Source organism: Heterodontus francisci, chromosome 13 (assembly GCF_036365525.1).
Source record: "Heterodontus francisci isolate sHetFra1 chromosome 13, sHetFra1.hap1, whole genome shotgun sequence".
Classification (NCBI taxonomy): Eukaryota; Metazoa; Chordata; class Chondrichthyes; order Heterodontiformes; family Heterodontidae; genus Heterodontus; species Heterodontus francisci.
Genome location: NC_090383.1, coordinates 2,344,898 through 2,367,802, shown reverse-complemented (window position 1 = coordinate 2,367,802; position 22,905 = coordinate 2,344,898). Strand labels below are relative to the sequence as shown.

General features: G+C 42.3%; 1 protein-coding gene across 3 annotated transcripts in view; it reads right to left on the bottom strand.

Annotated features, from left to right (window-relative positions):
- Nucleotides 1–5,513: 5,513 nt before the first annotated feature.
- Nucleotides 5,514–22,905, bottom strand: part of mdh1ab (malate dehydrogenase 1Ab, NAD (soluble)) — a 38,085-nt gene continuing 20,693 nt past the window's right edge. For all 3 annotated transcript variants that reach the window (XM_068044238.1, XM_068044239.1, XM_068044240.1), the window contains exons 5-9: nucleotides 15,629–15,751; nucleotides 15,024–15,200; nucleotides 9,389–9,502; nucleotides 7,870–7,959; nucleotides 5,514–5,852 (exon numbers count right to left, since the gene is read on the bottom strand). In XM_068044238.1, the coding sequence (XP_067900339.1) occupies nucleotides 5,727–5,852; nucleotides 7,870–7,959; nucleotides 9,389–9,502; nucleotides 15,024–15,200; nucleotides 15,629–15,751 (630 nt within the window). In that variant the 3' untranslated portion in view covers nucleotides 5,514–5,726. The remainder of the gene's footprint in view (nucleotides 5,853–7,869; nucleotides 7,960–9,388; nucleotides 9,503–15,023; nucleotides 15,201–15,628; nucleotides 15,752–22,905) is intronic.

Sequence of the window (22,905 nt, the reverse complement as noted above, 5' to 3'; positions counted from 1 at the left end):
GAAACAAGAGAGAGAAAAAAACAGCAAAAAAAAAACACAAAACAAAATGGGGGCAGAGGTTATGATCAAAAATTGTTGAACTCAATGTTGAGTCAAGAAAGCTGTAAAGTGTCCATTCAAAAGATGAGGTGCTGTTCCTCAAGCTTGCATTGAGCTTCATTAGAACATTGTAGCAGGCCAAGGACAGAAAGATCAGAGTGAGAGCAAGGTAGAGAATTGAAATGACAAGCGACAGAAGCTTAGGGTTATGCTTGCGGAACAGGATTTCTGGATATAGGTAAATGAATTACTGTGGGGCGAACGTGCACTTTATACAGAACAGAAATAGAAGCCCGACCAATTTTAACCACTCCACCATTGGCGGTCGTGCCTTTAGCTGGAATTCCCTCCCTAAACCTCTCTGCCTCTCACCTCTCTCTCCTACTTTGAGACATTGCTTAAACCTCCCTCTTTGACCAAGCTTTTGATCATCTGACCCTAACGTCTCATGTGGCTCAGTGTCAAATTTTGTTTGATGATCACTCCTGTGAAGCCCCTCGGGACATTGGATTGTTAAAGGTGCTATATTAATACACATTGTTACTGTTGTAGATTTCACAGTTGGGTAAATTGGAGACGCTTAAACAATGATATATTTCAATGCATCTCAAGACACCAGGTAAGACCAAAAAAAAAGTCTGCAGAAGGAATGTTAAACGTTAATAAGGAAGGATGTCAAATTAAATTGAAATGTAACAGCACTGCCTGATGTCTGCATTGGTGAGCAGCACCAAGAGCAAGTAATCCTCTTACATTAAAACTTGACTTTTAGGCATTCTCCCTTCTTCCCAGAACAAACTGGTTAATACAACTGGCTTGTATTGATCAGTACAATCATTAGAAGATAAATATATGATATATGAAGGAGCTTGTTAATGGGATGTGATCTGAAAGACCATTTTAATGATTGTTAAATTTAAACTAACACACAAGCCCCATCTTGTGGCCATTGTGTTGTATGGCTTTACTTTCTTGCATGTGTATTTACATCTAATTTGACGATGGGGGGGTGGGGGCAGGTGCAGTGCTTTCCAGTGATACAGAGCTTTAATTCCCATGTCTGAGTTCCCAAATATCAGCTATATTGCAGTGAGGAGATGCCAGTCTAGGGCCATCAAGTTTAGGTGAAGGCATTCCTGGAAGGTTTGATCCTGTATTGTTTGACCATGTGATGCTTGATCACTTTACTCCTGCCAATTTCAATAGTATTTTGTTGTCACAGTCTCTGCTTTAAAAATATTTAAATACTCGATATAAATTTTATTTTCAGATGTCCACTTTAGTTGTAGAAATCTCCCTTTACAACTCCTATTCCAAAGACCTGAATCCATAATCCAGGCTGACAGCTCAGTGCAGTAATGAGGGAGTGCTGCATGGTCAGAAGTGTCAGATTAGACATTAAACTGAGACCTCCTCTGCCCTCTTAGGTTGGTGTAAAAGATCCCATAGCACTATTTTGAAGAGCAGGGGAGTTTGCCCTGGTGTCCTGATCAATATTTATCCTTCAACCAACGTCACAGATTATCTGCTTATTGCTGTTTTGCTTGGACCTTGCTGTATCCAAATTGGCTGCCACGTTTCCTTCAGTAGAACAGTGACTTCACGGCAAAATTGGCTATAAAGTGCTTTGGGACATCCTGAAGTTGTGAAAGGCGCTATAGAAATGTACATTATCTTTATTTAAATAGCACAATTTACCCTGCATCATTTAATTATTAACTGAAACACTGAGCAGAATCAGCTACAAGCAAAAGGAAAATAGTCTGTCAGTTCAGCTGACTGGTATTGATGTACCTGGAAATTTAAAATGTGGCAGAGACAGCATTGTGCCAGCTACACCCAAAGCAAGAGAATCTCAACAAAATATCAAGTACAAACAGACGTTATAAAGAGACACATTTCAATGGATAATTTTAATTATTTCAATGAGTCACGTATTAAGATTTAAAACAGAATTGAAAGTTATTTTGGATGTTATTACTGTGTGAAAAATGGCTCTACCCCATTGTGGTACAAAAGGAGGATCTCAATGCTAGTGGCTTTAAAGTCTTCTTTGGCCTCCTTGTCTCGAGAGACAATGGGTAAGCGCCTAGAGGTGGTCAGTGGTTTGTGGAGCAGCGCCTGGAGTGGCTATAAAGGCCAATTCTAGAGTGACACACTCTTCCACAGGCGCTGCAGATAAAATTGGTTGTCGGGGCTGTTACACAGTTGGCTCTCTCCTTGCGCTTCTGTCTTTTTTCCTGCCAACTGCCAAGTCTCTTTGACTCGTCACTCTTTAGCCCCGCCTTTATGGCTGTCTGCCAGCTCTGGCGATCACTGGCAACTGACTCCCACGACTTGTGATCAATATCGCAGGACTTCATGTCGTGTTTGCAGACATCTTTAAAGCAGAGACATGGACGGGCGGTGGGTCTGAGACCAGTGACGAGCTCGCTGTACAATGTGTCCTTGGGGATCCTGCCATCTTCCATGCGGCTCACATGGCCAAGCCATCTCAAGCACCGCTGGCTCAGTAGGGTGTATATGCTGGGGATGTTGGCCGCCTCGAGGACTTCTGTGTTGGAGATACGGTCCTGCCACCTGATGCCAAGTATTCTCCGGAGGCAGCGAAGATGGAATGAATTGAGACGTCGCTCTTGGCTGACATACGTTGTCCAGGCCTCGCTGCCATAGAGCAAGGTACTGAGGACACAGGCTTGATACGCTCGGACCTTTGTGTTCCGTGTCAGTGCGCCATTTTCCCACACTCTCTTGGCCAGTCTGGACATAGCAGTGGAAGCCTTTCCCATGCGCTTGTTGATTTCTGCATCTGGAGACAGGTTACTGGTGATAGTTGAGCCTAGGTAGGTGAGCTCTTGAACCACTTCCAGAGTGTGGTCACCAATATTGATGGATGGAGCATTTCTGACGTCCTGCCCCACGATGTTCGTTTTCTTGAGGCGGATGGTTAGGCCAAATTCATTGCAGGCAGCCGCAAACCTGTCGATGAGATTCTGCAGGCACTCTTCAGTGTGAGATGTTAAAGCAGCATCGTCAGCAAAGAGGAGTTCCCTGATGAGGACTTTCCGTACTTTGGACTTCGCTCTTAGACAGGCAAGGTTGAACAACCTGCCCCCTGATCTTGTGTGGAGGAAAATTCCTTCTTCAGGAGGACTTGAACGCATGTGAAAGCAGCAGGGAGAAGAAAATCCCAAAAAGTGTGGGTGCGAGAACACAGCCCTGTTTCACACCACTCAGGATAGGAAAGGGGTCTGATGAGGTACCACCATGTTGAATTGTGCCTTTCATATTGTCATGGAATGAAGTGATGATACTTAGTAGCTTTGGTGGACATCCAATCTTTTCTAGTAATCTGAAGAGACCACGTCTGCTGACGAGGTCAAAGGCTTTGGTGAGATCAATTAAAGCAATGTAGAGGGGCATCTGTTGTTCGCGGCATTTCTCCTGTATCTGACGAAGGGAGAACAGCATGTCAACTGTCAATCTCTCTGCACGAAAGCCACACTGTGCCTCAGGATAGACACGCTCAGCCAGCTTCTGGAGCCTGTTTAGAGCGACTCGAGCAAAGACTTTCCCCACTATGCTGAGCAGGGAGATTCCACGGTAGTTGTTGCAGTCACCGCGGTCACCTTTGTTTTTATAGAGGGTGATGATATTGGCATCGCGCATGTCCTGTGGTACTGCTCCCTCGTCCCAGCACAGGCATAGCAGTTCATGTAGTGCTGAGAGTATAGCAGGCTTGGCACTCTTGATTATTTCAGGGGTAATGCTGTCCTTCCCAGGGGCTTTTCCGCTGGCTAGAGAATCAATGGCATCACCGAGTTCTGATTTTGTTGGCTGTATGTCCAGCTCATCCATGACTGGTAGAGGCTGGGCTGCATTGAGGGCAGTCTCAGTGATAACATTCTCCCTGGAGTACAGTTCTAGGTAGTGCTCAACCCAGCGGTCTGTTTGTTTGCGTTGGTCAGTGATTATGTCCCCTGATTTCGATTTGAGGGGGGCGATCTTCTTGATGGTTGGCCCAAAAGCTCTCTTAATGCCATCATACATTCCTCTGATGTTTCCGGTGTCGGAGGCCAGCTGAATATGACTGCATAGGTGTTGCCAGTAGTCATTTGCACAGCGCCTGGCTGTTGTTTGTGCAGTGCTTCTGGCTGCTTTAAGTGCTACGGATGTTAACTCGCTGGGGGCTTTCTTGTAGTTCAACAGTGCAATGCGCTTAGCGGCTATGACAGGTTCCAGCTCTTCAAAATGAGATTGAAACCAGTCTGCATTTCTCTTTGCACGTTTGCTGTAGATGGCGTCTCTGATGTGGGCCCACTTGGTCTCAGCATCCCCTGTGGGAGTGTTTTGAAGGGCTGTTACAAGTGAATTTAGAAATTTTTGTAACAGCTGTGGGTGAGAAATTCTGCTCGTGTTGATGCTCGGGTGGCCCTTCTGCTTGGAATGATGCAACTTCTTTGGTCTGAGTCTAACCTTGCTGCACACCAGGGAGTGGTCGGTGTCGCAGTCCGCACTGTGGAAGCTGCGTGTGATTTGAACACTGTTTAAGGAGGCTCGCCTTGTGACGATGAGGTCTAGCTGGTGCCAACGACGCGATCTTGGGTGCCTCCATGAAACCTGATGACAGGGTTTAGTGTGAAAGAACGAGTTGGTGATGCAGAGGTTATGATAGGTACACAACTCAAGCAGTCTCTGCCCGTTCTCATTCATCCTTCTAACGCCATAGCGCCAAAGGCAGGAGGGCCACGAGCATAGCCCTAGAGGAAAACACTGGGAACTAGCTCGAGGATATGTGTTGCAGGATCAAACTGGTATTCCATCACTGTTGTGATGCTCCACCACTTATTAAAACTTCTCATCCTACAACACTTGGAAATTGTTACTAAAGGTTCATAAATTCACCCGCAGTTCTAGTATAAAGATCAGTTTGGCAAGTAGTTCCACTAGAACTAGTGGGCGGCGCAGTGGCGCAGTGGTTAGCACCGCAGCCTCACAGCTCCAGGGACCCGGGTTCGATTCTGGGTACTGCCTGTGCGGAGTTTGCAAGTTCTCCCTGTGTCTGCGTGGGTTTCCTCCGGGTGCTCCGGTTTCCTCCCACATGCCAAAGACTTGCAGGTTGATAGGTTAATTGGCCATTATAAATTGCCCTAGTATAGGTAGGTGGTAGGGAAATATATAGGGACAGGTGGGGATGTGGTAGGAATATGGGATTAGTGTAGGATTAGTATAAATGGGTGGCTGATGGTCGGCACAGACTCGGTGGGCCGAAGGGCCTGTTTCAGTGCTGTATCTCTAAACTAAACTAAACTAAACTAGAACACTATGGCAGTGAGTGAAATAATATGCGAGAGACAGATTTAGTTAATTCAAGTTATTTTTCTAGGTTTCTTGTATTTCTACACTGGAAACCGGGAATACAATTATGTACGAATGAAAAACTGCTCAAGGAATACAAAAGAAACAAAGCAGGCTATTGGTAGGACATTTATTATTTTTATGCCTTCCCTACATAGGACAATGAACATATTGAATATTAACTGTTACAGTGCAGCTCAAGATTCCTTACGCAAGATTTTAATGGAGATAAGATTCAGTTTGATTCATTTTCAAGATTCAGTTTGATTCATTTTACCACAAACACTGAACATTACACAACAGTGATTATATTTAGATAGGCAATGTTCTCAAACACTTGACAGGTACTCAGAGGCTGTCTTTTTCTCCCCAACTAGCTCTTTGGCAGTATCTTTCATCTTTTCACAGGAGAAGTCACTGATTGGCAGACATTCAACAATATTCCAAGTTTTATTCTGGAACAAAGACAGGCAATAAATGTACATCTCCATGTAAATAAAGCACATTTTAAGAATTAAAACATATTTCACACGAGTATCGCTAAAATCAGCCACTCTACAGATACGGTTCTTATGAAGCAATTAGAATACAGATGAAATATGCTAATACCTCCCCGAGATAGACTACGAGCAGCTAGGGGCTAAATTAAAAAGCAGAACCTCAAACCACTGCGGCACAGTGGCGCAGTGGTTAGCACCGCAGCCTCACAGCTCCAGTGACCCGGGTTCAATTCTGGGTACTGCCTGTGTGGAGTTTGCAAGTTCTCCCTGTGTCTGCGTGGGTTTCCTCCGGGTGCTCCGGTTTCCTCCCACAGCCAAAAGACTTGCAGGTTGATCGGTAAATTGGCCATTATAAAATTGCCCCTAGTATAGGTAGGTGGTAGGGGAATATAGGGACAGGTGAGGATGTGGTAGGAATATGGGATTAGTATAAATGGGTGGTTAATGGTCGGCACAGACTAGGTGGGCTGAAGGGCCTGTTTCAGTGCTGTATCTCTAAATCTAAAAAAAAGAGCCACAAGCAAATTGGAGTAGGGCAAAGATTAGCGAGAGAGAGCCAGCGAGCAAGTGACACAAAGAGAGGGGCTAAGGTAAAAAGGGAACTTTTATATTTCAAATCGGTGTGTTTATGCTTTGCTTTATTACTGTTTCAGACTTATTTTATAATAAACTGATAATTTTTCTTGTTTATTAAAGAAACCTGGTCAGTGTGTTTTATTCTGGGATAAAAATCGTCCCCATGATTGACCATATCTGGTGTGTGGGAATAAATTTTAATATATGTTGTGACCTGTGGAGAAGTGGAACTAGAATAAACAATGCACTCCCTGAGCTGGGAGTCGGGGACGAAACTGAGCCTGCGCAGTGAGCGAGTGACCTCACTATGATGTCATCATGCATGCGATGCAGCTTCTTGCAGATTTGGTGTCAGGAGGGTAAGTAAACAGGTGGTCGGGTCGGGCTCAGGTCGAGTAGTGGCGGGTTCGGGTCGGGTTCTTTTTTCCCGACCCGAGCAGGCCTCTAACTCACCTCCCATCTCTCCGGTGCTTGTCCACCGTCAACAAGGCACAAGTCAGGAGTGTGATGCAATACTCTCCACTTGCCTACTCTCCAACAATGCTCAAAGTGCAAAAGTCACCCAGGACAAAGCAGCCCACTTGATTGGCACCCCATCCACCACCTTCAACATTCACTCCCTCCACCACCGATGCACAGTGGCAGCAGTGTGCACCATCTATAAAATGCACTGCAACAACCCACTAAGGTTCCTTCGACAGCTCCTTCCAAACCCGTGACCTCTACCACCTAGAAGGACAAGGGCAGCAGTTGCATGGGAACACCACCACCTGCAAGTTCCCCTCCAAGCCACACACCATCCTGACTTGGAACTATATCGCCATTCCTTCACTGTCACTGGGTTAAAATCTTGGAACTCCCTCACAGCACTGTGGGTGTACCTACCCGAAATGGACTGCAGCGGTTCAAGAAGACAGCTCACCACCACTTTCTCAAGGGCAATTAGGGATAGGCAATAAATGCTGTCCTAACCAGCGACATCCACATCCATGAACAAAAAAAAAAAATTCTTACAGGACTTGACAGGGTAGATGCAGGATAGATGTTTCCTCTGCTTGGGGAAATGGGGTGTCTAGAACCAGGGGACACCGTCTCAGAAAAAGAGGTAGGCCGTTTGGCACTGAGATAAGGAGGAATTGCTTCATTCAGAGTGGGGGATCTTTGGAATTCTCTACCCCAGAGGACCGTGGAGGCCCAGTCATTGGAGTATATTCAGGACAGAGATCGACAGATTTCTAGATATTAAAGATAAAGAGATATGAGGGAAAATGGTGTTCAGGTAGATGATCAGCCATGGTCTAGTTGAATGACAGAGCAGGCTCGAGGGGCCGAATGGCCTACTCCTATTTGCTATGCTCCTGTTTCGAGAAGGAAAACAAATCAATTAACAGCTTACCTTGATTTTAACCGGGAATGAATAAACCAAGTCTTCGGGGATACCGTAAGTATTCCCATCAGAAATCACTCCCATGGACACCCATTCACCCTGAACAAACAGAAAAGTGTCATCAATCTTGCACCATCTGCCTCAAGTGTAGCTTTATTCAGGAAGCTCTAAAGATCTTGAGTGGAATAATCAAAATCAACAAAAAGTTCAACTGAATTAGCAAGTGCGTGTTAGAAAAGGCAGGCTCTGGCACATATTCTGAACAGACAGCATGAAACATTTGTTAGGTGACAATCAAATTAATTCTCTGATTTATATTGTAATGTGAGCTTGAAAATCCACTGGATGTTCAAACTACAGAATTTAAAAGCTCCATGTCAACTTTGATGGCAATAAAGTAAATTTATACCATTTAGAAGCAGAACCATGTATTTTTGTTGTAGTGGGGAGCCGATACTGTTGCTAGAATGGGCTAGAAGAGTTGCTGGAAAAATGTTGGCCAGATTAATGACACGGTGTTATCAGCGTAAGAAATCCAGCTTACTTGGCAAGGTAGAATTACATTACAGGTTGTGAAACTCCACAAAGTGCTGGTGCTGCTCCATCAATAGCCTTGCAAAAAAGGGAGCTCCCCACAAGATTCAAGAATTGGTGCTGTAAATAGAAATTAAACTTGCCACAGAAAGTCAGGGCTGCAATTTCACAAGATAAGGAACCTTTTAATGAGTTTTTGCAATGCCACTCAATTTTGGTGGCCCAGAAAGGGAATGGAAATCGTCAAGTCTCACTCCTGCAACAAGTAAAATGTTGAGGTTTATTAAATGCTATTTTACTTTTCCTTACTGTATTTTTTTTTTGTCTTAATGCAATCTTTCTTTCCCTCTCTATTTCTCTTTCTCGAATGAAATCAACTAATTCACCCGATTTCTTTCCGCAGCATTCACTCCATTGCTTTCTTTTTCTACCTATAAATTTCCTTGAATTTGGCAGAACGCCGGCTCTGCCGTTCAGAAGTTCCAGACGTCCTGTTATCAGCTCACGCAGCTGGAAATGACGGGTGTAGAAAAAAATCCAATTAACAGCGAGGTGGCCCTCTCTAACACATTCTGGGCCAGTGAACAAGGTACTTGGCATAGAACGCATGTGGGCCTTGAGCTTGAAAGTTTTAATACTGCTAGAGGGTAGGGAAGCAAGACCCAATAATAGATGTTCAAAAACACAATGGGAGCAGAGACGTTTTTTTTTGGTTGGAGGGGAGGGTCAAAGAAAGTTAAAAACAGGATTCTTTGATCATTTATCATAAAGCACCAGCATTCAAATTCTACAGTTCATGCCTACACAGCTTCCACGATCCCTATCCAGTAAGGTGCAAACTGGGGAATGAACATGCTAGTGTAAAGCACAAAACAGAGTCTTATAGGAAGCATAATATAAAACATTCAAAGTGAATGACATATGCAATGATTATTCACTCCAGGGAAAGAATTAGTGTAAAAGGTAGCCCAGTTCAGATAGTTAGTTAACATACCTCAGGAGTGCCAAACCAGAGGTCCCTCAGGTGATCAGAAATTGCCTTAGCAGCCGACATTGCACTAGAAAGTTTCCGTGCCTTAATCACTTCGGCACCACGCTGCTGCACAAACTGTCCGTACAAAGAAAGAAACAAGTTTATCACCAATATTTCAAAACAATCCAAGTTTACCAATTTGATTACATGCCAGTATGTCACTTGCAGTGTCAGTATCAGGGAGTGGGAGCTGGAGGTTTATCTTTTTCTCAACTTTCTTTCCTAAAGGCACTGACTGTTCTGTTGGGATGTGGTTCCAGCAGCATTGCTAACTGCCACAGGAAACTAAACATATTTTAAGCCTGTGCACAAAGATAAAACCAGATGGAAACCAATACATAAATACATTTAACAGCACTATTGACTGAAAATAAATATCTGGGAAGTCATTTTACACAGCACATTTATAAACGGAATTTTTTTTTTAAAAAACAGTATACTTAAGGAAACTCAAATCTGATGTCTAACCAGGGCTGTTGGACACAAATGTATTTTTTTAGAACCACAATCAACGTCATGTATACTGGACACCAGCTTGACAGAACAAACATTATATGTGACATTTGCCGATCTGGTTTACAAAATTCATGAAGGCAACAAATTTTGCAAAAGCAACACTGTTGTGAGATCAGATTAAAACCATCTGGTGCTTTGTTTAAAACCAAAACACACAGTGTCACCAAATGCTTTTGAACAGCAAGATATATTTTGCTGTTTTACAACCATCCCTCTTTACCCTTGCGAGAGCACTGGACAGACACTGCTGCATTAAATGGTGTGGCATTCAATTTCAGTCCCTGTTTAGTCCCAGAATCTGATTTAAATGAAAAGCAAACTTTACTGGCACTGCTTCAAAGCTTACAGTGCTTCTGATAATGATATTAACATTCTTTGACCAAGAACACAGTTCTGGCACGGTTTCTAGGATTGTGCCTGTGTTCACAACTCTCATGCAATATTCCTTCCCTCACTCTCCTTCCAACTTTTTAAACTAAGTCACATACAGCCATAAGTTAGCAGCAATCAAAATGATATTTTTATGCCAATGATTATGCATGCATCACCTTAATATTCCATTTGGAAAAAATAAAGTAAAAAGAAAAGAAAGACTTGCATTTATATAGTGCCTTTCACTACTACCTGACATCTCAAAGCGCTTTACAGCCAATGAAGTACCTTTTGAAGTGTTGTAATACAGAAAATGCAGCAGCCAATTTGTGCACAGCAAGCTCCCAATAACAAAGTGATAATGACCAGATCATTTTTTTGTGTGATGTTGATTGAGGGATAAATATTGGCCAGGACACCGGGGAGAACTCCCCAACTCTTCTTCAAAACAGTGCTGTGGGATTTTACATCCACCCGCGCTGCAAGATGTGGCCTCAGTTTAACATCTCATCCAAAACATAGCACCTGTGACAGTGCAGTGCTCCTTCAGTACTGCACTGGAGCGTCAGTGTTGATTTTTGTGCTCAAGCCTGGAGTGGAACTTGAACTTGGAACCTTGTGATTCAGAGGCGCTATCCACCGAGCCAAAGCTGACATTATCAAAACAAGAAGCTTGAAATGGGTGTGTAAAAGGGTAGAGTTCTTTAAGTAGCCTCAACCTCTCAGTCTGAAGGTAACACACCAGTGACAGAGACTAATCACTGACTTCTCAAAAACAAGAGTATTGTACTGAGTATCCCAGGTTTAGGATTTTGTAAATTAACACACTGTGGGCTCCTCAATAGCAAGTTTATCCAGAGTGGCTGACCCACAGACTAGGAAGGTGGCCAATTTGGACTCCATTCTATGCCAATTTACCTGTGCTAGGCAGGGCACTACATTTTCACCTCAGTAACCCTTGGTAAAAGTGCATGGGAGAAGACAAAATGGCTTCAGTTGTTATCTATGCAAATTACCTGCTGACGTTTACTGAAAAATACAATAATGGCCACTTTAGGGAAGGTATGGCAGGACCAGCCTGGTGCAGCATAATCCAATAAAGGAGCTAACACCTTGCTCCATACAAAATAACCAATTTAATTTCCACGGCAATTCAGTTTTGTAAGTAAAATTGGAGAAGGTATATGGTATTACCGAATTTGCAAATATTTTTGTTAAAACTTGGCATCTGTATTTTTAAAACTGAAGTGGCATCCAATTATTCAACTTTTGGACACCTTGCCGAAAACAAAAGCGGGACATCAATATATACTCACTATCATGGATATGGCTACTTGATTCCCAGAGGCCATTCCCTTGAGGACAATTACTGCTAAGGTAGTAATAGAGAAGTTATTCCAATTCTTTATTAGAAAGGTACCATCAAACTCTCAAAACAATGCTCAGGGCGTACTGTCATGAATATCCCCATGATTGGGAAAAAGGGCTAGGATTTTATTTGCCACTAGAGATTCACCGAATGAGTCTACTGATTTTAGTCTTTTTGAATTGGTTTACAGACACGAGATAAGACATCCTCTAAAACTAATCAAAGAAAGGTTTCTAGAACAGAGATATGAATCTTCAGCACTAGATTATGTATCCGTGTTCTGGGAACGGCTTACAAAAGCTTGCAATGTGGCTCAGGAACACCATTAAGCATCCCAAACCACTATGATAAAATGGGTAGACAAGCATGCTAAGACCTGGACATTTCAACCAGGGGATGAAGTGTTAGTATTATCTTTACAGGGTGAACCATTAAAAGCACGGTTCAGTGGTCCATATAAAGTGGTCAAAAGAATTGGCAAGGTAAATTATTTGACTGACACCACAGATCGCCAGAAAAAGAGTCAACTGTGTCATGTCAATGTTAAAACATTATCATCACAGGGAGGATAAGCAAGCAAGGGTATGCCAGGTAGTAGGGACCATGAAGAATGAAAGGGTCGGAAGGAGGCCTAGACAATTCTCAAATTGAACCGATTATCCAGTTAGCTAATTCTGAATTGCTAGGAAGATTGGACACCATGCTTTCATATTTAGGTGCAGAACGAGAAGTCCTAACAAAGCTACTCACAGCATTTAAGAGAGTCTGTAGGGATAAGCCAGGATGTACAACCTTAGCCGCACATGTGGACGTAGGGGAATCTGTTCCTATAAAACGGCATCCTTACTGCTTAGGTATAGACAAACAGGCCCAGGTAAAAGCAGAAATCCAACACGTGCTGAAAACCACCTAATTGAAACTAATCAAACCAGCTGGAGTTCACCAATAGTATTAGTGCCTAAACCAGATGGGTCAACCAGATTTTGCATAGACTACAGAAAAGCTAATGCAGTAACAATGGCAAACTCCTGCCCAATTCCTCACTTGGAAGACTGTATTGACAGAGTGGGACGTGTCACGTTTCCTACAAAGATAGATTCATTAAAGGGATACTGGCCAGTTTCCTTTAACATCCCGAGCTAAAGAAATATCAGCTTTTGTCACACCAGACAATCTTTAAGAGTGCCGAGTGATGCCATTCAGGCTATAAAATGCCCCAGCAACCTTTCAAGGACTAATGAATCAAGTGATAGCCAGTGTTCCTAACTGTGTAGTGCATCTTGGTGATGTGATGTATAAGTAACACTCGGAAGGGACACTTGAAACAGTTAAAAAAAATTTCAAGCAGCTGATTTAGTGATAAACCTGGCCGCAAGTGAATTCGCAAAAAAGAGTGTGACCTACCTCGGGCATATAGTAGGGCAAGGACAAGTTTGCCAAGAACGGCGAACGTACAAGCCTTGGTGGAGTTCCCTACCCCCAAGACTAAGAGACAACTCAAGTTTTTGGGGGATGTGTGGTTTTTAAAGAAAGTTTGTACCAAATTTCAGATTGTAGCTGCTCCACTAACAGATTTGCTACAGAAAAAGAAAACCAAGTTGGCACGGTCAGGGGAATGCCAGGCATCTTTTGAAAAGCTGAAGGCCATTTTGACGAATGAACCAGTGTTGGCTGCTCCAAATTTTACTAAGCCCTTTAAAGTTAGCGATTGATGCTCATGACCTGGGGGCTGGTGCAGTCCTGTTACATGATGAATCAGGCATAGAAAGAGCAGTGGGATACTTTTCAAAAAAACTAAATCGCCACCAAAAAGAATTGCACCATGGAAAAAGAAACGTTAGGTCCATTATTGGCTCTTAAACATTTTGAAGTCTCTGTCTGCAACAACTACAGAGAAACACTAATATATACTGATCATAACCCATTTACCTATGTGGAAAAATTTTAAACCCAGAATGCCAGAATATTCCAATGGAGTTTACTGCTACAACCCTATCACTTAAAGTTTGTCCACGTTATTGCAGATGCTTTGTCATGAATCTAACTTTGTTTGAGTTATATGAGTAAAGATGGTAGAAAGCAAAATTGTATTAATTACAAGTATAGAGTGAATGGGAGACGAGTGTGGAATGTGTTTAAAATGCTTAACTTTTTTTTTTATACATTGCAATGAAACACATTCAAAAATGGTGCTTCATTTCACCAAGGACAGAGGTGTTATGGAGTTTTCCTTTTTTTTGTTAAAACTTGGAATCTGTATTTTTAAAACTGGAGAGGCTGACCTTTGTGTGTGTTTTTTTTAAAAAAAAGGTTGACCTGTAAACAAGTCTTTCTGGAAAGCTTGTGATTTCCAGTAAACATAGCAGGGGGTTTGACCCAAGAGTTACCCTTTGTTGTGACAACAGAGAATTTATGACTTAGCTTGAGACTTGCTTGGAAAAAAGTTTGTTTCACTTGGAACTGTTAAAAGATGCTGGTTTTTGGACTAAAAGCAGGCAGATAAAATCTGCATATGGACCTGCCAGGAGATGAGAAAAAAAAAATAACTGTTACCTCTTTGAGGAATCCCTACTAGTGAAAAGCAAAAGCCTGTATGAAGTGGTACTCTTACATCCTGCATTTTTAAGAAACCCTGAATGCTTGCAGAAACCTTGCATCTTTAGAAGACTTTTGCCTCGAATGTGAGAACTGATGCTTGTTGGAAGAACGATGTGAAGCTTCTGCAGTTGAATTTCTTTGAATGCCTACTCAAAATTGACCTTGCTTGCAAAGACTCCAAGTGGCATCCAACTATTCAACTTTTGGATACCTTGCCAAATCAAAGGACTTCCATCTCTTTGCTTCAGTATAAGTTTTTTCCCCCCTTTATTCCTTTAAAACAGCTGTAAATAAAAATCCCTTTTTTCCCCGATTAACTGGTTTTTGGATTGTATGTGCGTGTGGGCTATGATAATAATACGGGGCTTTAATATTTTGACAAACGTATCCATTTACTTCATCATTGGTTCGGATTTGGTTTTATAATAAATAGATAATTTTGTTGTTAAATATTAAAGAAACCTAGTTGGTGCACTTTATTCTGGGGACAAATCGAGTATCTAATTGGCTGTTTTGGTAAGTGGGAAATTTATTGATATGCTGTGAACTGTGGAGAAGTGGGACTGAATAACAGTGCACTCCTCAGTCGTAACAATGGATTCATTGTAAAAACTACAAAGGAAACTGAACTTAGAAGGGACTAGTGCCAATTCCGAACTCTTTCTGATCACTGTTGTACTTATTGGTATTCCTTATAAATGAATACAAATATTTATGAAGATGAATTATAAAGTTACTTACACTGATAAAGTCACCCTTCAGCCAGCTATCATTCTTAACAGCATCAAAGACGCTCATTTCCTTTCCGTGAACTTTTACGGTAGCATGGCTGACATCTGGATATTGAGTGGAAGAATGGTTGCCCCAGATGATAACATTCTTTACATCATTAGAAGCCACGTTCATTTTGTATGCAATCTAAAAGATAGCGAATATTACAAATTAAGCTTTAAGAGAAACAGAATTTACATCAATAAGCAGAACAGAGGGGGAAAAATATCTTCCAACCTTTCTAAGTATCGCCATCAGACCGCAACTCGTTTATTCGGTCTAAGTTCTCAATCTCTGTCCACATTTGTTATTTGGAAACTTGCAAACTGTTCATTCAAAACATTAATGAAATCTTGGATGTTACCTTATCATTCAACCACAACTGCTATTTTGTGTTTAAGTACAAGAAACTACATAATGAACTAAATGCGTGCTTTTTTTTGGCCATTGTCCCAAAAAGCAGAGAGAAAGGTCTCGAGCAAGATTTTCAAGACAACTGAATTTTGGCAAGATGCAGAATGAAGACCCTCCCCCGCCACTAAATAACTGCACTTTAAAGCTGACTCTACAAATACCTGAGCTCTTGCTCGGTTATAATCCAAGCGAGTCAGGCAAGAGAAGTTCTCTTTCGGAATCGATGGTGCACACTTAATTGCAGTCAAACAATTGGTATTGGCTGGGTTGCCCACAACAAGAACCTGTAAAGAAATAATATGATTTGTTACAACTGTACCAGAAAAAAGAATCCAGTATTAGAGTCAGAGTTATACAGCACAGAAACAGGCCATTCGGCCCATCGTGTCCATGGCGGCCATCAAGCACCTATCTATTCTAATACCATTTTCCAGCACTTGGCCCGTAGCCTTGTATGCTATGGCGTTTCAAGTGCTCATCTAAATACTTCTTAAATGTCGTGAGTGTTCCTGCCTCTACCACCTCTTCAGGCAGTGTGTTCCAGATTCCAACCACCCTCTGGGTGAAAATTTCTTTCCTCAAATCCCTCTATCTAAATCTCCTGCCCCTTACCTTAAATCTATGCCTCCTTATTGATACCTCCGCTAAGGGAAAAAGCTTCTTCCTATCTACACCCCTCATAATTTTGTATACCGCAATCAAGTCCCCCCTCAGCCTTCTCTGCTCCAAGGAAAATAACCCCAGCCTATCCAGTTTCTCTTCATAGCTGAAATGCTCCAGCCCAGGCAACATCCTGGTGAATCTCCTCTGCACCCTGTCCAGTGCAATCACATCCTTCCTATAGTGTGGCAACCAGAACTGTAGACAGTACTCCAGCTGTGGCCTAACTAATGTTTTATACAGCTCCATCATAACCTTCCTGCTCTTATATTCGATGCCTTGGCTAATAAAGGCAAGTATCCCATATGCCTTCCTAACCACCTTATCTACCTGTGCTGCTGCCTTCAGTGATCTATGGACAAGTACTATCTAGGGTCCTGCCATCGAATGTATATTCTCTTGCCTGGTTAGTCCTCCCAATATTCTTGAAACATTTCTTTAATGTATTACTGGTAATGTTTAAGGGCATGAAATTGTAACAGGTATGGTAAAGCTCAAAAAAAAACTTTCATCTAACAATGCAAAGGAAATAGGATCTGAAGTATTACCAAATGTACAAGGTGTTCAATTAGGCATAACAAATCAGGTGTTCCTGGAATATTAAAATAAACTAAAGAGTTAAACCAAATTAACATTGAGTACATGCTTATTTAAGTTTGCAGTGTCTGAACTGTAACCCAAAATAAAAACTGCAAGGTAACTGCCGTTTATTTTACCAATGTACACAAGCAATTTGTAACTGCATTTCCATGACCCCATTACCTGCAGAGTTGCATGTTTTCTACAGAATTTTTGATCACATTTCATAGAAAGAACATTTCACAGGTTTAGACAAACAATTAGCAAAAGAAAATGCAACATAAAAGATGGGACTAATAGACGGGGCAGCACAGTGGCACAGTGGTTAGCACCGCAGCCTCACAGCTCCAGGGACCCAGGTTCGATTCTGGGTACTGCCTGTGCGGAGTTTGCAAGTTCTCCCTGTGACCGCGTGGGTTTTCGCCGGGTGCTCCGGTTTCCTCCCACAGCCAAAGACTTGCAGGCTGATAGGTAAATTGGCCATTGTAAATTGCGCCTAGTGTAGGTAGGTGATTTGGGATTACTGCAGGGTTATTATAAATGGGTGGTTGATGGTCGGCACAGACTCGGTGGGCCGAAGGGCCTGTTTCAGTGCTGTATCTCTAAAAAAAAACTGGGCACTGGAGTTGTTTTGAGTGTATGTGTTTGTACATACCTAACATTTGTTTTTATTTCAAATTTCCAGCATCCGCAGTATTTTGCTTTTGAATTCAGAAAATATAACTTGTTAAAAGGATAGGCAGGAAGAAAAAAAACCTTACGTCAATTTAAGAAACACCCTGGGATCTTCCAACTCCTGAACATGATCCAGGAGACCAGATAATCCCCAGCAAATCCACTACCTTCTATATGTAGCTATGCCCAGCAGGTATCCCATTCCACTCATTCAGGAACTCAACCAGATCCCTTCTGAATGTCTGCAGCGACTCCGCACTCTGGTGGGCATCGTCACTCTGCAAAAAGAAACTCCCAACATTGGACATATGCTTTCCTTTTGGAACTTGTACTTGTGTCCCCTGGTCCTCCCTAATCATTCAGCTCAAATAACCTATCCACTTTGACAGAGTCTAATCTTTCATTATTTTAAAGCTCTCTATCAAACCTCTAAGGCTTCAAATTTCTAAAGTTAAAAATTTTATTTTATTTTTATTTATTTAGAGATACAGCACTGAAACAGGCCCTTCGGCCCACCGATTCTGTGCCGACCAAGAATCACCCATTTATACTAACCCTACAGTAATCCCATATTCCCTATCACCTACCTACACTAGGGGCAATTTACAATGGCCAATTTACCCATCACCTGCAAGTCTTTGGCAGTGGGAGGAAACCGGAGCACCCGGCGGAAACCCACGCAGTTACAGGGAGAACTTGCAAACTCCGCACAGGCAGTACCCAAAATTGAACCCGGGTCCCTGGAGCCGTGAGGCTGCGGTGCTAACCACTGCGCCACTGTGCCGCCCCATCTTTGATTTTGGTCACCTGTCCCAATATCTCCTTATGTGGTTCCGGGTCAAATTTTATTTGATAATTGTTCCTGTGAAGTGCCTTGAGATGTTTTACTACATTAAAGGCACTATATAAATGCAAGTTGTTGTTATTCTGGTAATTATGGGCTATTGAAGGATGAATGCAGTGGCTCTCCTCTGAACCTTTTCCAAGGATTATTCATCCCCCACCATATGAGGGGACTAAAACATGACTATTTTGATATAGCCTGAATAAACCCTATACAGAGAAAGGAGTGCTTTTTCTAATTTAACTGTGCTGGCAATATGCCCCAGCACTACACTGGCTTTTTGTATCAGTCTTGCTGCACTGGTCATAGATCTTCAATGTCTTTTGCAATGATAATGGATGTCCTTTGCCCACTCAGTGCCCTTAAACAAGCACCCTGGTGGTGACCCTATTTACTACAGTCAAGCATCTGACTGATGCTTGAATACATTTATTTGCAAGAAACTTTTTCTTATGAATATATTAAACAGTCCTATTTGATGCACTCTTTATTCTACTCCTAATTCATATGTTTTATGTTCTGGTTTCTTGTTTCCATAGTAATGTTACACATTGACATCAACTGCACTAGTCATCGACAGGACCAATTATCCCAAATCCTTCTGAATCAGGGCAGCATCTGGAGAGCGAGAGACGACGTTTCAGGTTCATGTCTTGATGATTCTGATGAAGGGTCACAGACCTGAAACGTTAACTCTGTTTCTCTCTCCACAGACGCTGCCAGACCTGCTGAGTATTTCCAGCACTTTTATTTCAGATTTCCAGCATCCACAGCATTTTGCTTTTGTCCTTCTGGATCCAGTTACATTATTTATTATTTGTCTTGATTCCTACTTCAGTTTTTCTTAATAAACTTGGCGTATTTTGCTTACAATAGACATCCAATTCATACATATCAAAAATAGCTTGGGCCCCAAAAGTGATCCAGAGTACCCTAATCATAACCCTTTCAGAGTCTGTAACGTTCCCATTTTTGTCGGCCTTGCTTTTAAGCCAATTATCTACCCATTTCCATGCTTCACCCCATTTTAATTACTCTTTATCCTTTCCTTCCATCCCAAACTTTCGAAAGAATCCAAGTATATAATATTGATTGCATTTCAACCACATCAGTGATAATTCAGTACAGTTTTTGGAAGGCAAGTTTAAATATGGTCTCTCCTTCTGTTTTTTAGTTTTTTTTAGTTTTAGATATACAGCACTGAAACAGGCCCTTCGGCCCACCGAGTCTGTGCCGACCATTAACCACCCATTTTATACAAATCCTACACTAATCCCATATTCCTGTCACATCCCCAACTGTCTCTATATATTTCCCTACCATCTACCTATACTAGTGACAATTTATAATGGCCAATTAACCTATCAACCTGCAAGTCTTTTGGCATGTGGGAGGAAACCGGAGCACCCGGAGGAAACCCACGCAGACACAGGGAGAACTTGCAAACTCCGCACAGGCAGTACCCAGAATCGAACCCGGGTCCCTGGAGCTGTGAGGCTGCGGTGCTAACCACTGCGCCACTGTGCCGCCCAGTCCTACCAGTCCTTTAACAAGTTATATTTCCTGAATTCAAAAGCAAAATACTGCGGATGCTGGAAATTTGAAATAAAAACAAATGTTCTGATGACACGTCACTGATCTGAAATGTTAAGTATTTCTCTCTTCAGACCAGCTGAGTATTTCCAGCACTCTCTTTCTACTTTCCAAATGTTCACAATCTCTGTATAGAATCTCAATAGTTACACAACAGATGGTGACCATTCGGCCTGCTGTCTCTGCGCTTCAGCAACTCAGCTAGTGCCACTCCCCAGCCTTCTCCCTGCAGCCCTCGAATGCCTCGATTGAATCCGCCTCCACTACATACTCAGGCAGTGCATTCCAAATCTCAACCACTCGCTGCATGAAAATGTTTTTCCTCATGTCGCTATTGCTTCTTTTGCCAATTACCCTAAATCTGTGCCCTCTTGCTCTCCATCCTTCCACCATTGGGAACAGTTTCTCCATATCTACTCTGTCCAGACTCCTCATGATTTTGAACATTTCTATCAAATGTCTCAACCTTCTCTTCTCCAAGAGAAACAGCCCTAACTTCTCCAATCTATCCACGTAACTGAAGTTTCGCATCTTTCCTAAAGTGTGGCACCCAGAACTGGACACAATACTCCATTTTAGACTGAAACAGTGTTTTATACAAGTTTAACATAACTTCCTTGCTCTTGTACTCTATGTCCCATTAATAAAGCCCAGGATACTGTATGTATTATACACGCTCTCAACCCGTCCTGCCACCTTCAATGACTTATGCACATATACCCCCAGGTCCCTCTGCTCCTGAACCCCCTTTAGAATTGTACCCTTTATTTTAGACCATCTCTCCACATTCTTCCTTCCAAAATGAATCACTTCATACTTCTCTACATTAAATTTCATCTGCCACTTGTCTGCCTATTCCACCAACTTGTCTATGTCCTTCACAATGTTTCCAAGTTTCCTATCATTCACAAATTTTGAAATTGTGCCCTGTACACCAAGGTCTAAGTCATTAATATATATATCAGGAAGAGCAAGGGTCCCAGCACTGACCCCTGAGGAACTCCACTACAAACTTTCCTCCAGTCCAAAAAACATCCTTAACTACTGATCTTTGTTTCCTGTCACTCAGCCAATTTCGTATCCATGTTGCTACTGTCCCTTTTATTCCACGAGATATAATTTTGCCCACAAGTCTGTTGTGTGGCACTTTATCAAATGCCTTTTGGAAATCCATGTGCACCAAATCAACATTACCCTCATCAAACCTGTTATCTCATCAAAAAACTCCAGCAACTTATTTAAACACCATTTGCCCTTAACAAATTCATGCTAGCTTTCCTTAATTAACACACATTCACCCAAGTGACCATTCATTTTGTCCCGAACTAATCTTTCGAGAAGTTTCCCCATCACCAAGGTTAAACTGACTGGCCTGTAGTTGCTGGGCTAATCTTTACACCCTTTCTCGAACAAGGTTATAACATTTGCACTTCCCCAGACCTCAGACGCCAACCGAGTCTAAGACTGGAAAATTATGGCCAGTGCCTTCGCAATTTCCACTCTCACTTCCTTCAATATCCAGATGCATCTCATCTTGTCCTGGTGCCTTAACTTCAAGTATAGACAGCCTATCCAGTACCACCTCCTTATCAATTTTAAACCCTTCAAGTGTCTGAATTACCTCTTTCACCACGACCTGTGCAGCATCATCTTCCTTGCTAAAGACAGATGCAAAATGTTCATTTAATACTTTAGCTATGTCCCCTGCCTCCATTCGTAAATCCCCTTTTTGGTCCATAATCAGTTCCATAGAAACACAAAAATATTACAGCACAGAAGGAGGCCATTCAGCCCATCGTGTCTGTGCTGGCTGAAAAAACTAGCCGCCCAATCTAATCCTGCCTTCCAGCACGTGGTCCGTAGCCTTGCTGATTACAGCACTTCAGGTGCATGTCCAGATACCTTTTAAAAGAATTGAGGGTTTCAGTCTCCACCACTGTTCCTGGCAGTGAATTCCAGACACCCAGCACCCTCTGGGTGAAAAAGGTTTTTCCTCATGTTCTCTCTAATCCTTCTATCAACCACGTTAAATCTGTGCCCCCTGGTAATTGACCTCTCCGCTAGGGGAAACAGGTCCTTCCTGTCTATTCCATCTCGGCCTCTTATAATTTCGTACACCTCAATTAAATCATCCCTCAGCCTCCTCTGTTCCAAGGAAAACAGCCCTAGCCGATCCAATCTTTCCTCATAACTGCAATTTTCAAACACTGGCAACATTCTTGTAAATCTCCTCTGCACTCTCTCAAAGAGGAATTATGTCCTTCTTGTAATATAATCTCCCCTGTCACCAATTGCCCCATTATTCAATGCCTTGCTACTAAAAAGAATTAAAAAGATGAATGTGGCTTCACACCGATTACGATTGTACTACAGCCAGCGTGAAGCCCAGAGCGTTGCAAGTCTGCTTCATCGAGGCAATGTCTTACTAACTCTATAAATTTGAGTAGGACGGTCTTGCAGCTGCATTAAAGTGCGCAGTGTGAATTTTCAAGCACTAGCAACATTCTTGTAAATCTCCTCTGTTCTCTCTCCAGAGCAATTATGTCCTTCCTGTAATGTGGTGACCAGAACTGTACGCAATACTCCAGCTGTGGCTTAATCAGCATTTTATCCTGCTTTTGTATTCTATACCTCTGCCAATAAAGGAAAGCATTCCATATGCCTTCTTCACCGCTTTATCTACCTGTCCTGCCAGCTTCAGGGACCTGTGGACATGCACTCTAAGGTCCCTCACTTCTTCTACCCCTCTCAATATCCTCCTGTTTATTGTATATTCCCTTGCTTTGTTTGCCTTCCTCAAATGCATGACCTCTCACTTCTCCGGATTGAATTCCATTTGTCACTTTTCCGTTCCCTGAACTAAACTTCCACTCCTCCTTTTACCACCCGTTTACTATTTATGTGCCTACAGAAGACTTTTGGATTCCCTTTATATTAGCTGCCAGTCTCTTTTCATACTCTCTCTTTGCTTCTTACTTCCCCTCCGAACCTTCTACAGTCAGCCTGGGTCTCCATTGTATTATCCACCTGACATCTGTCGTAAGCACATTTTTTCTTCTTCATCTTAATCTTTATCTCTTTCATCAT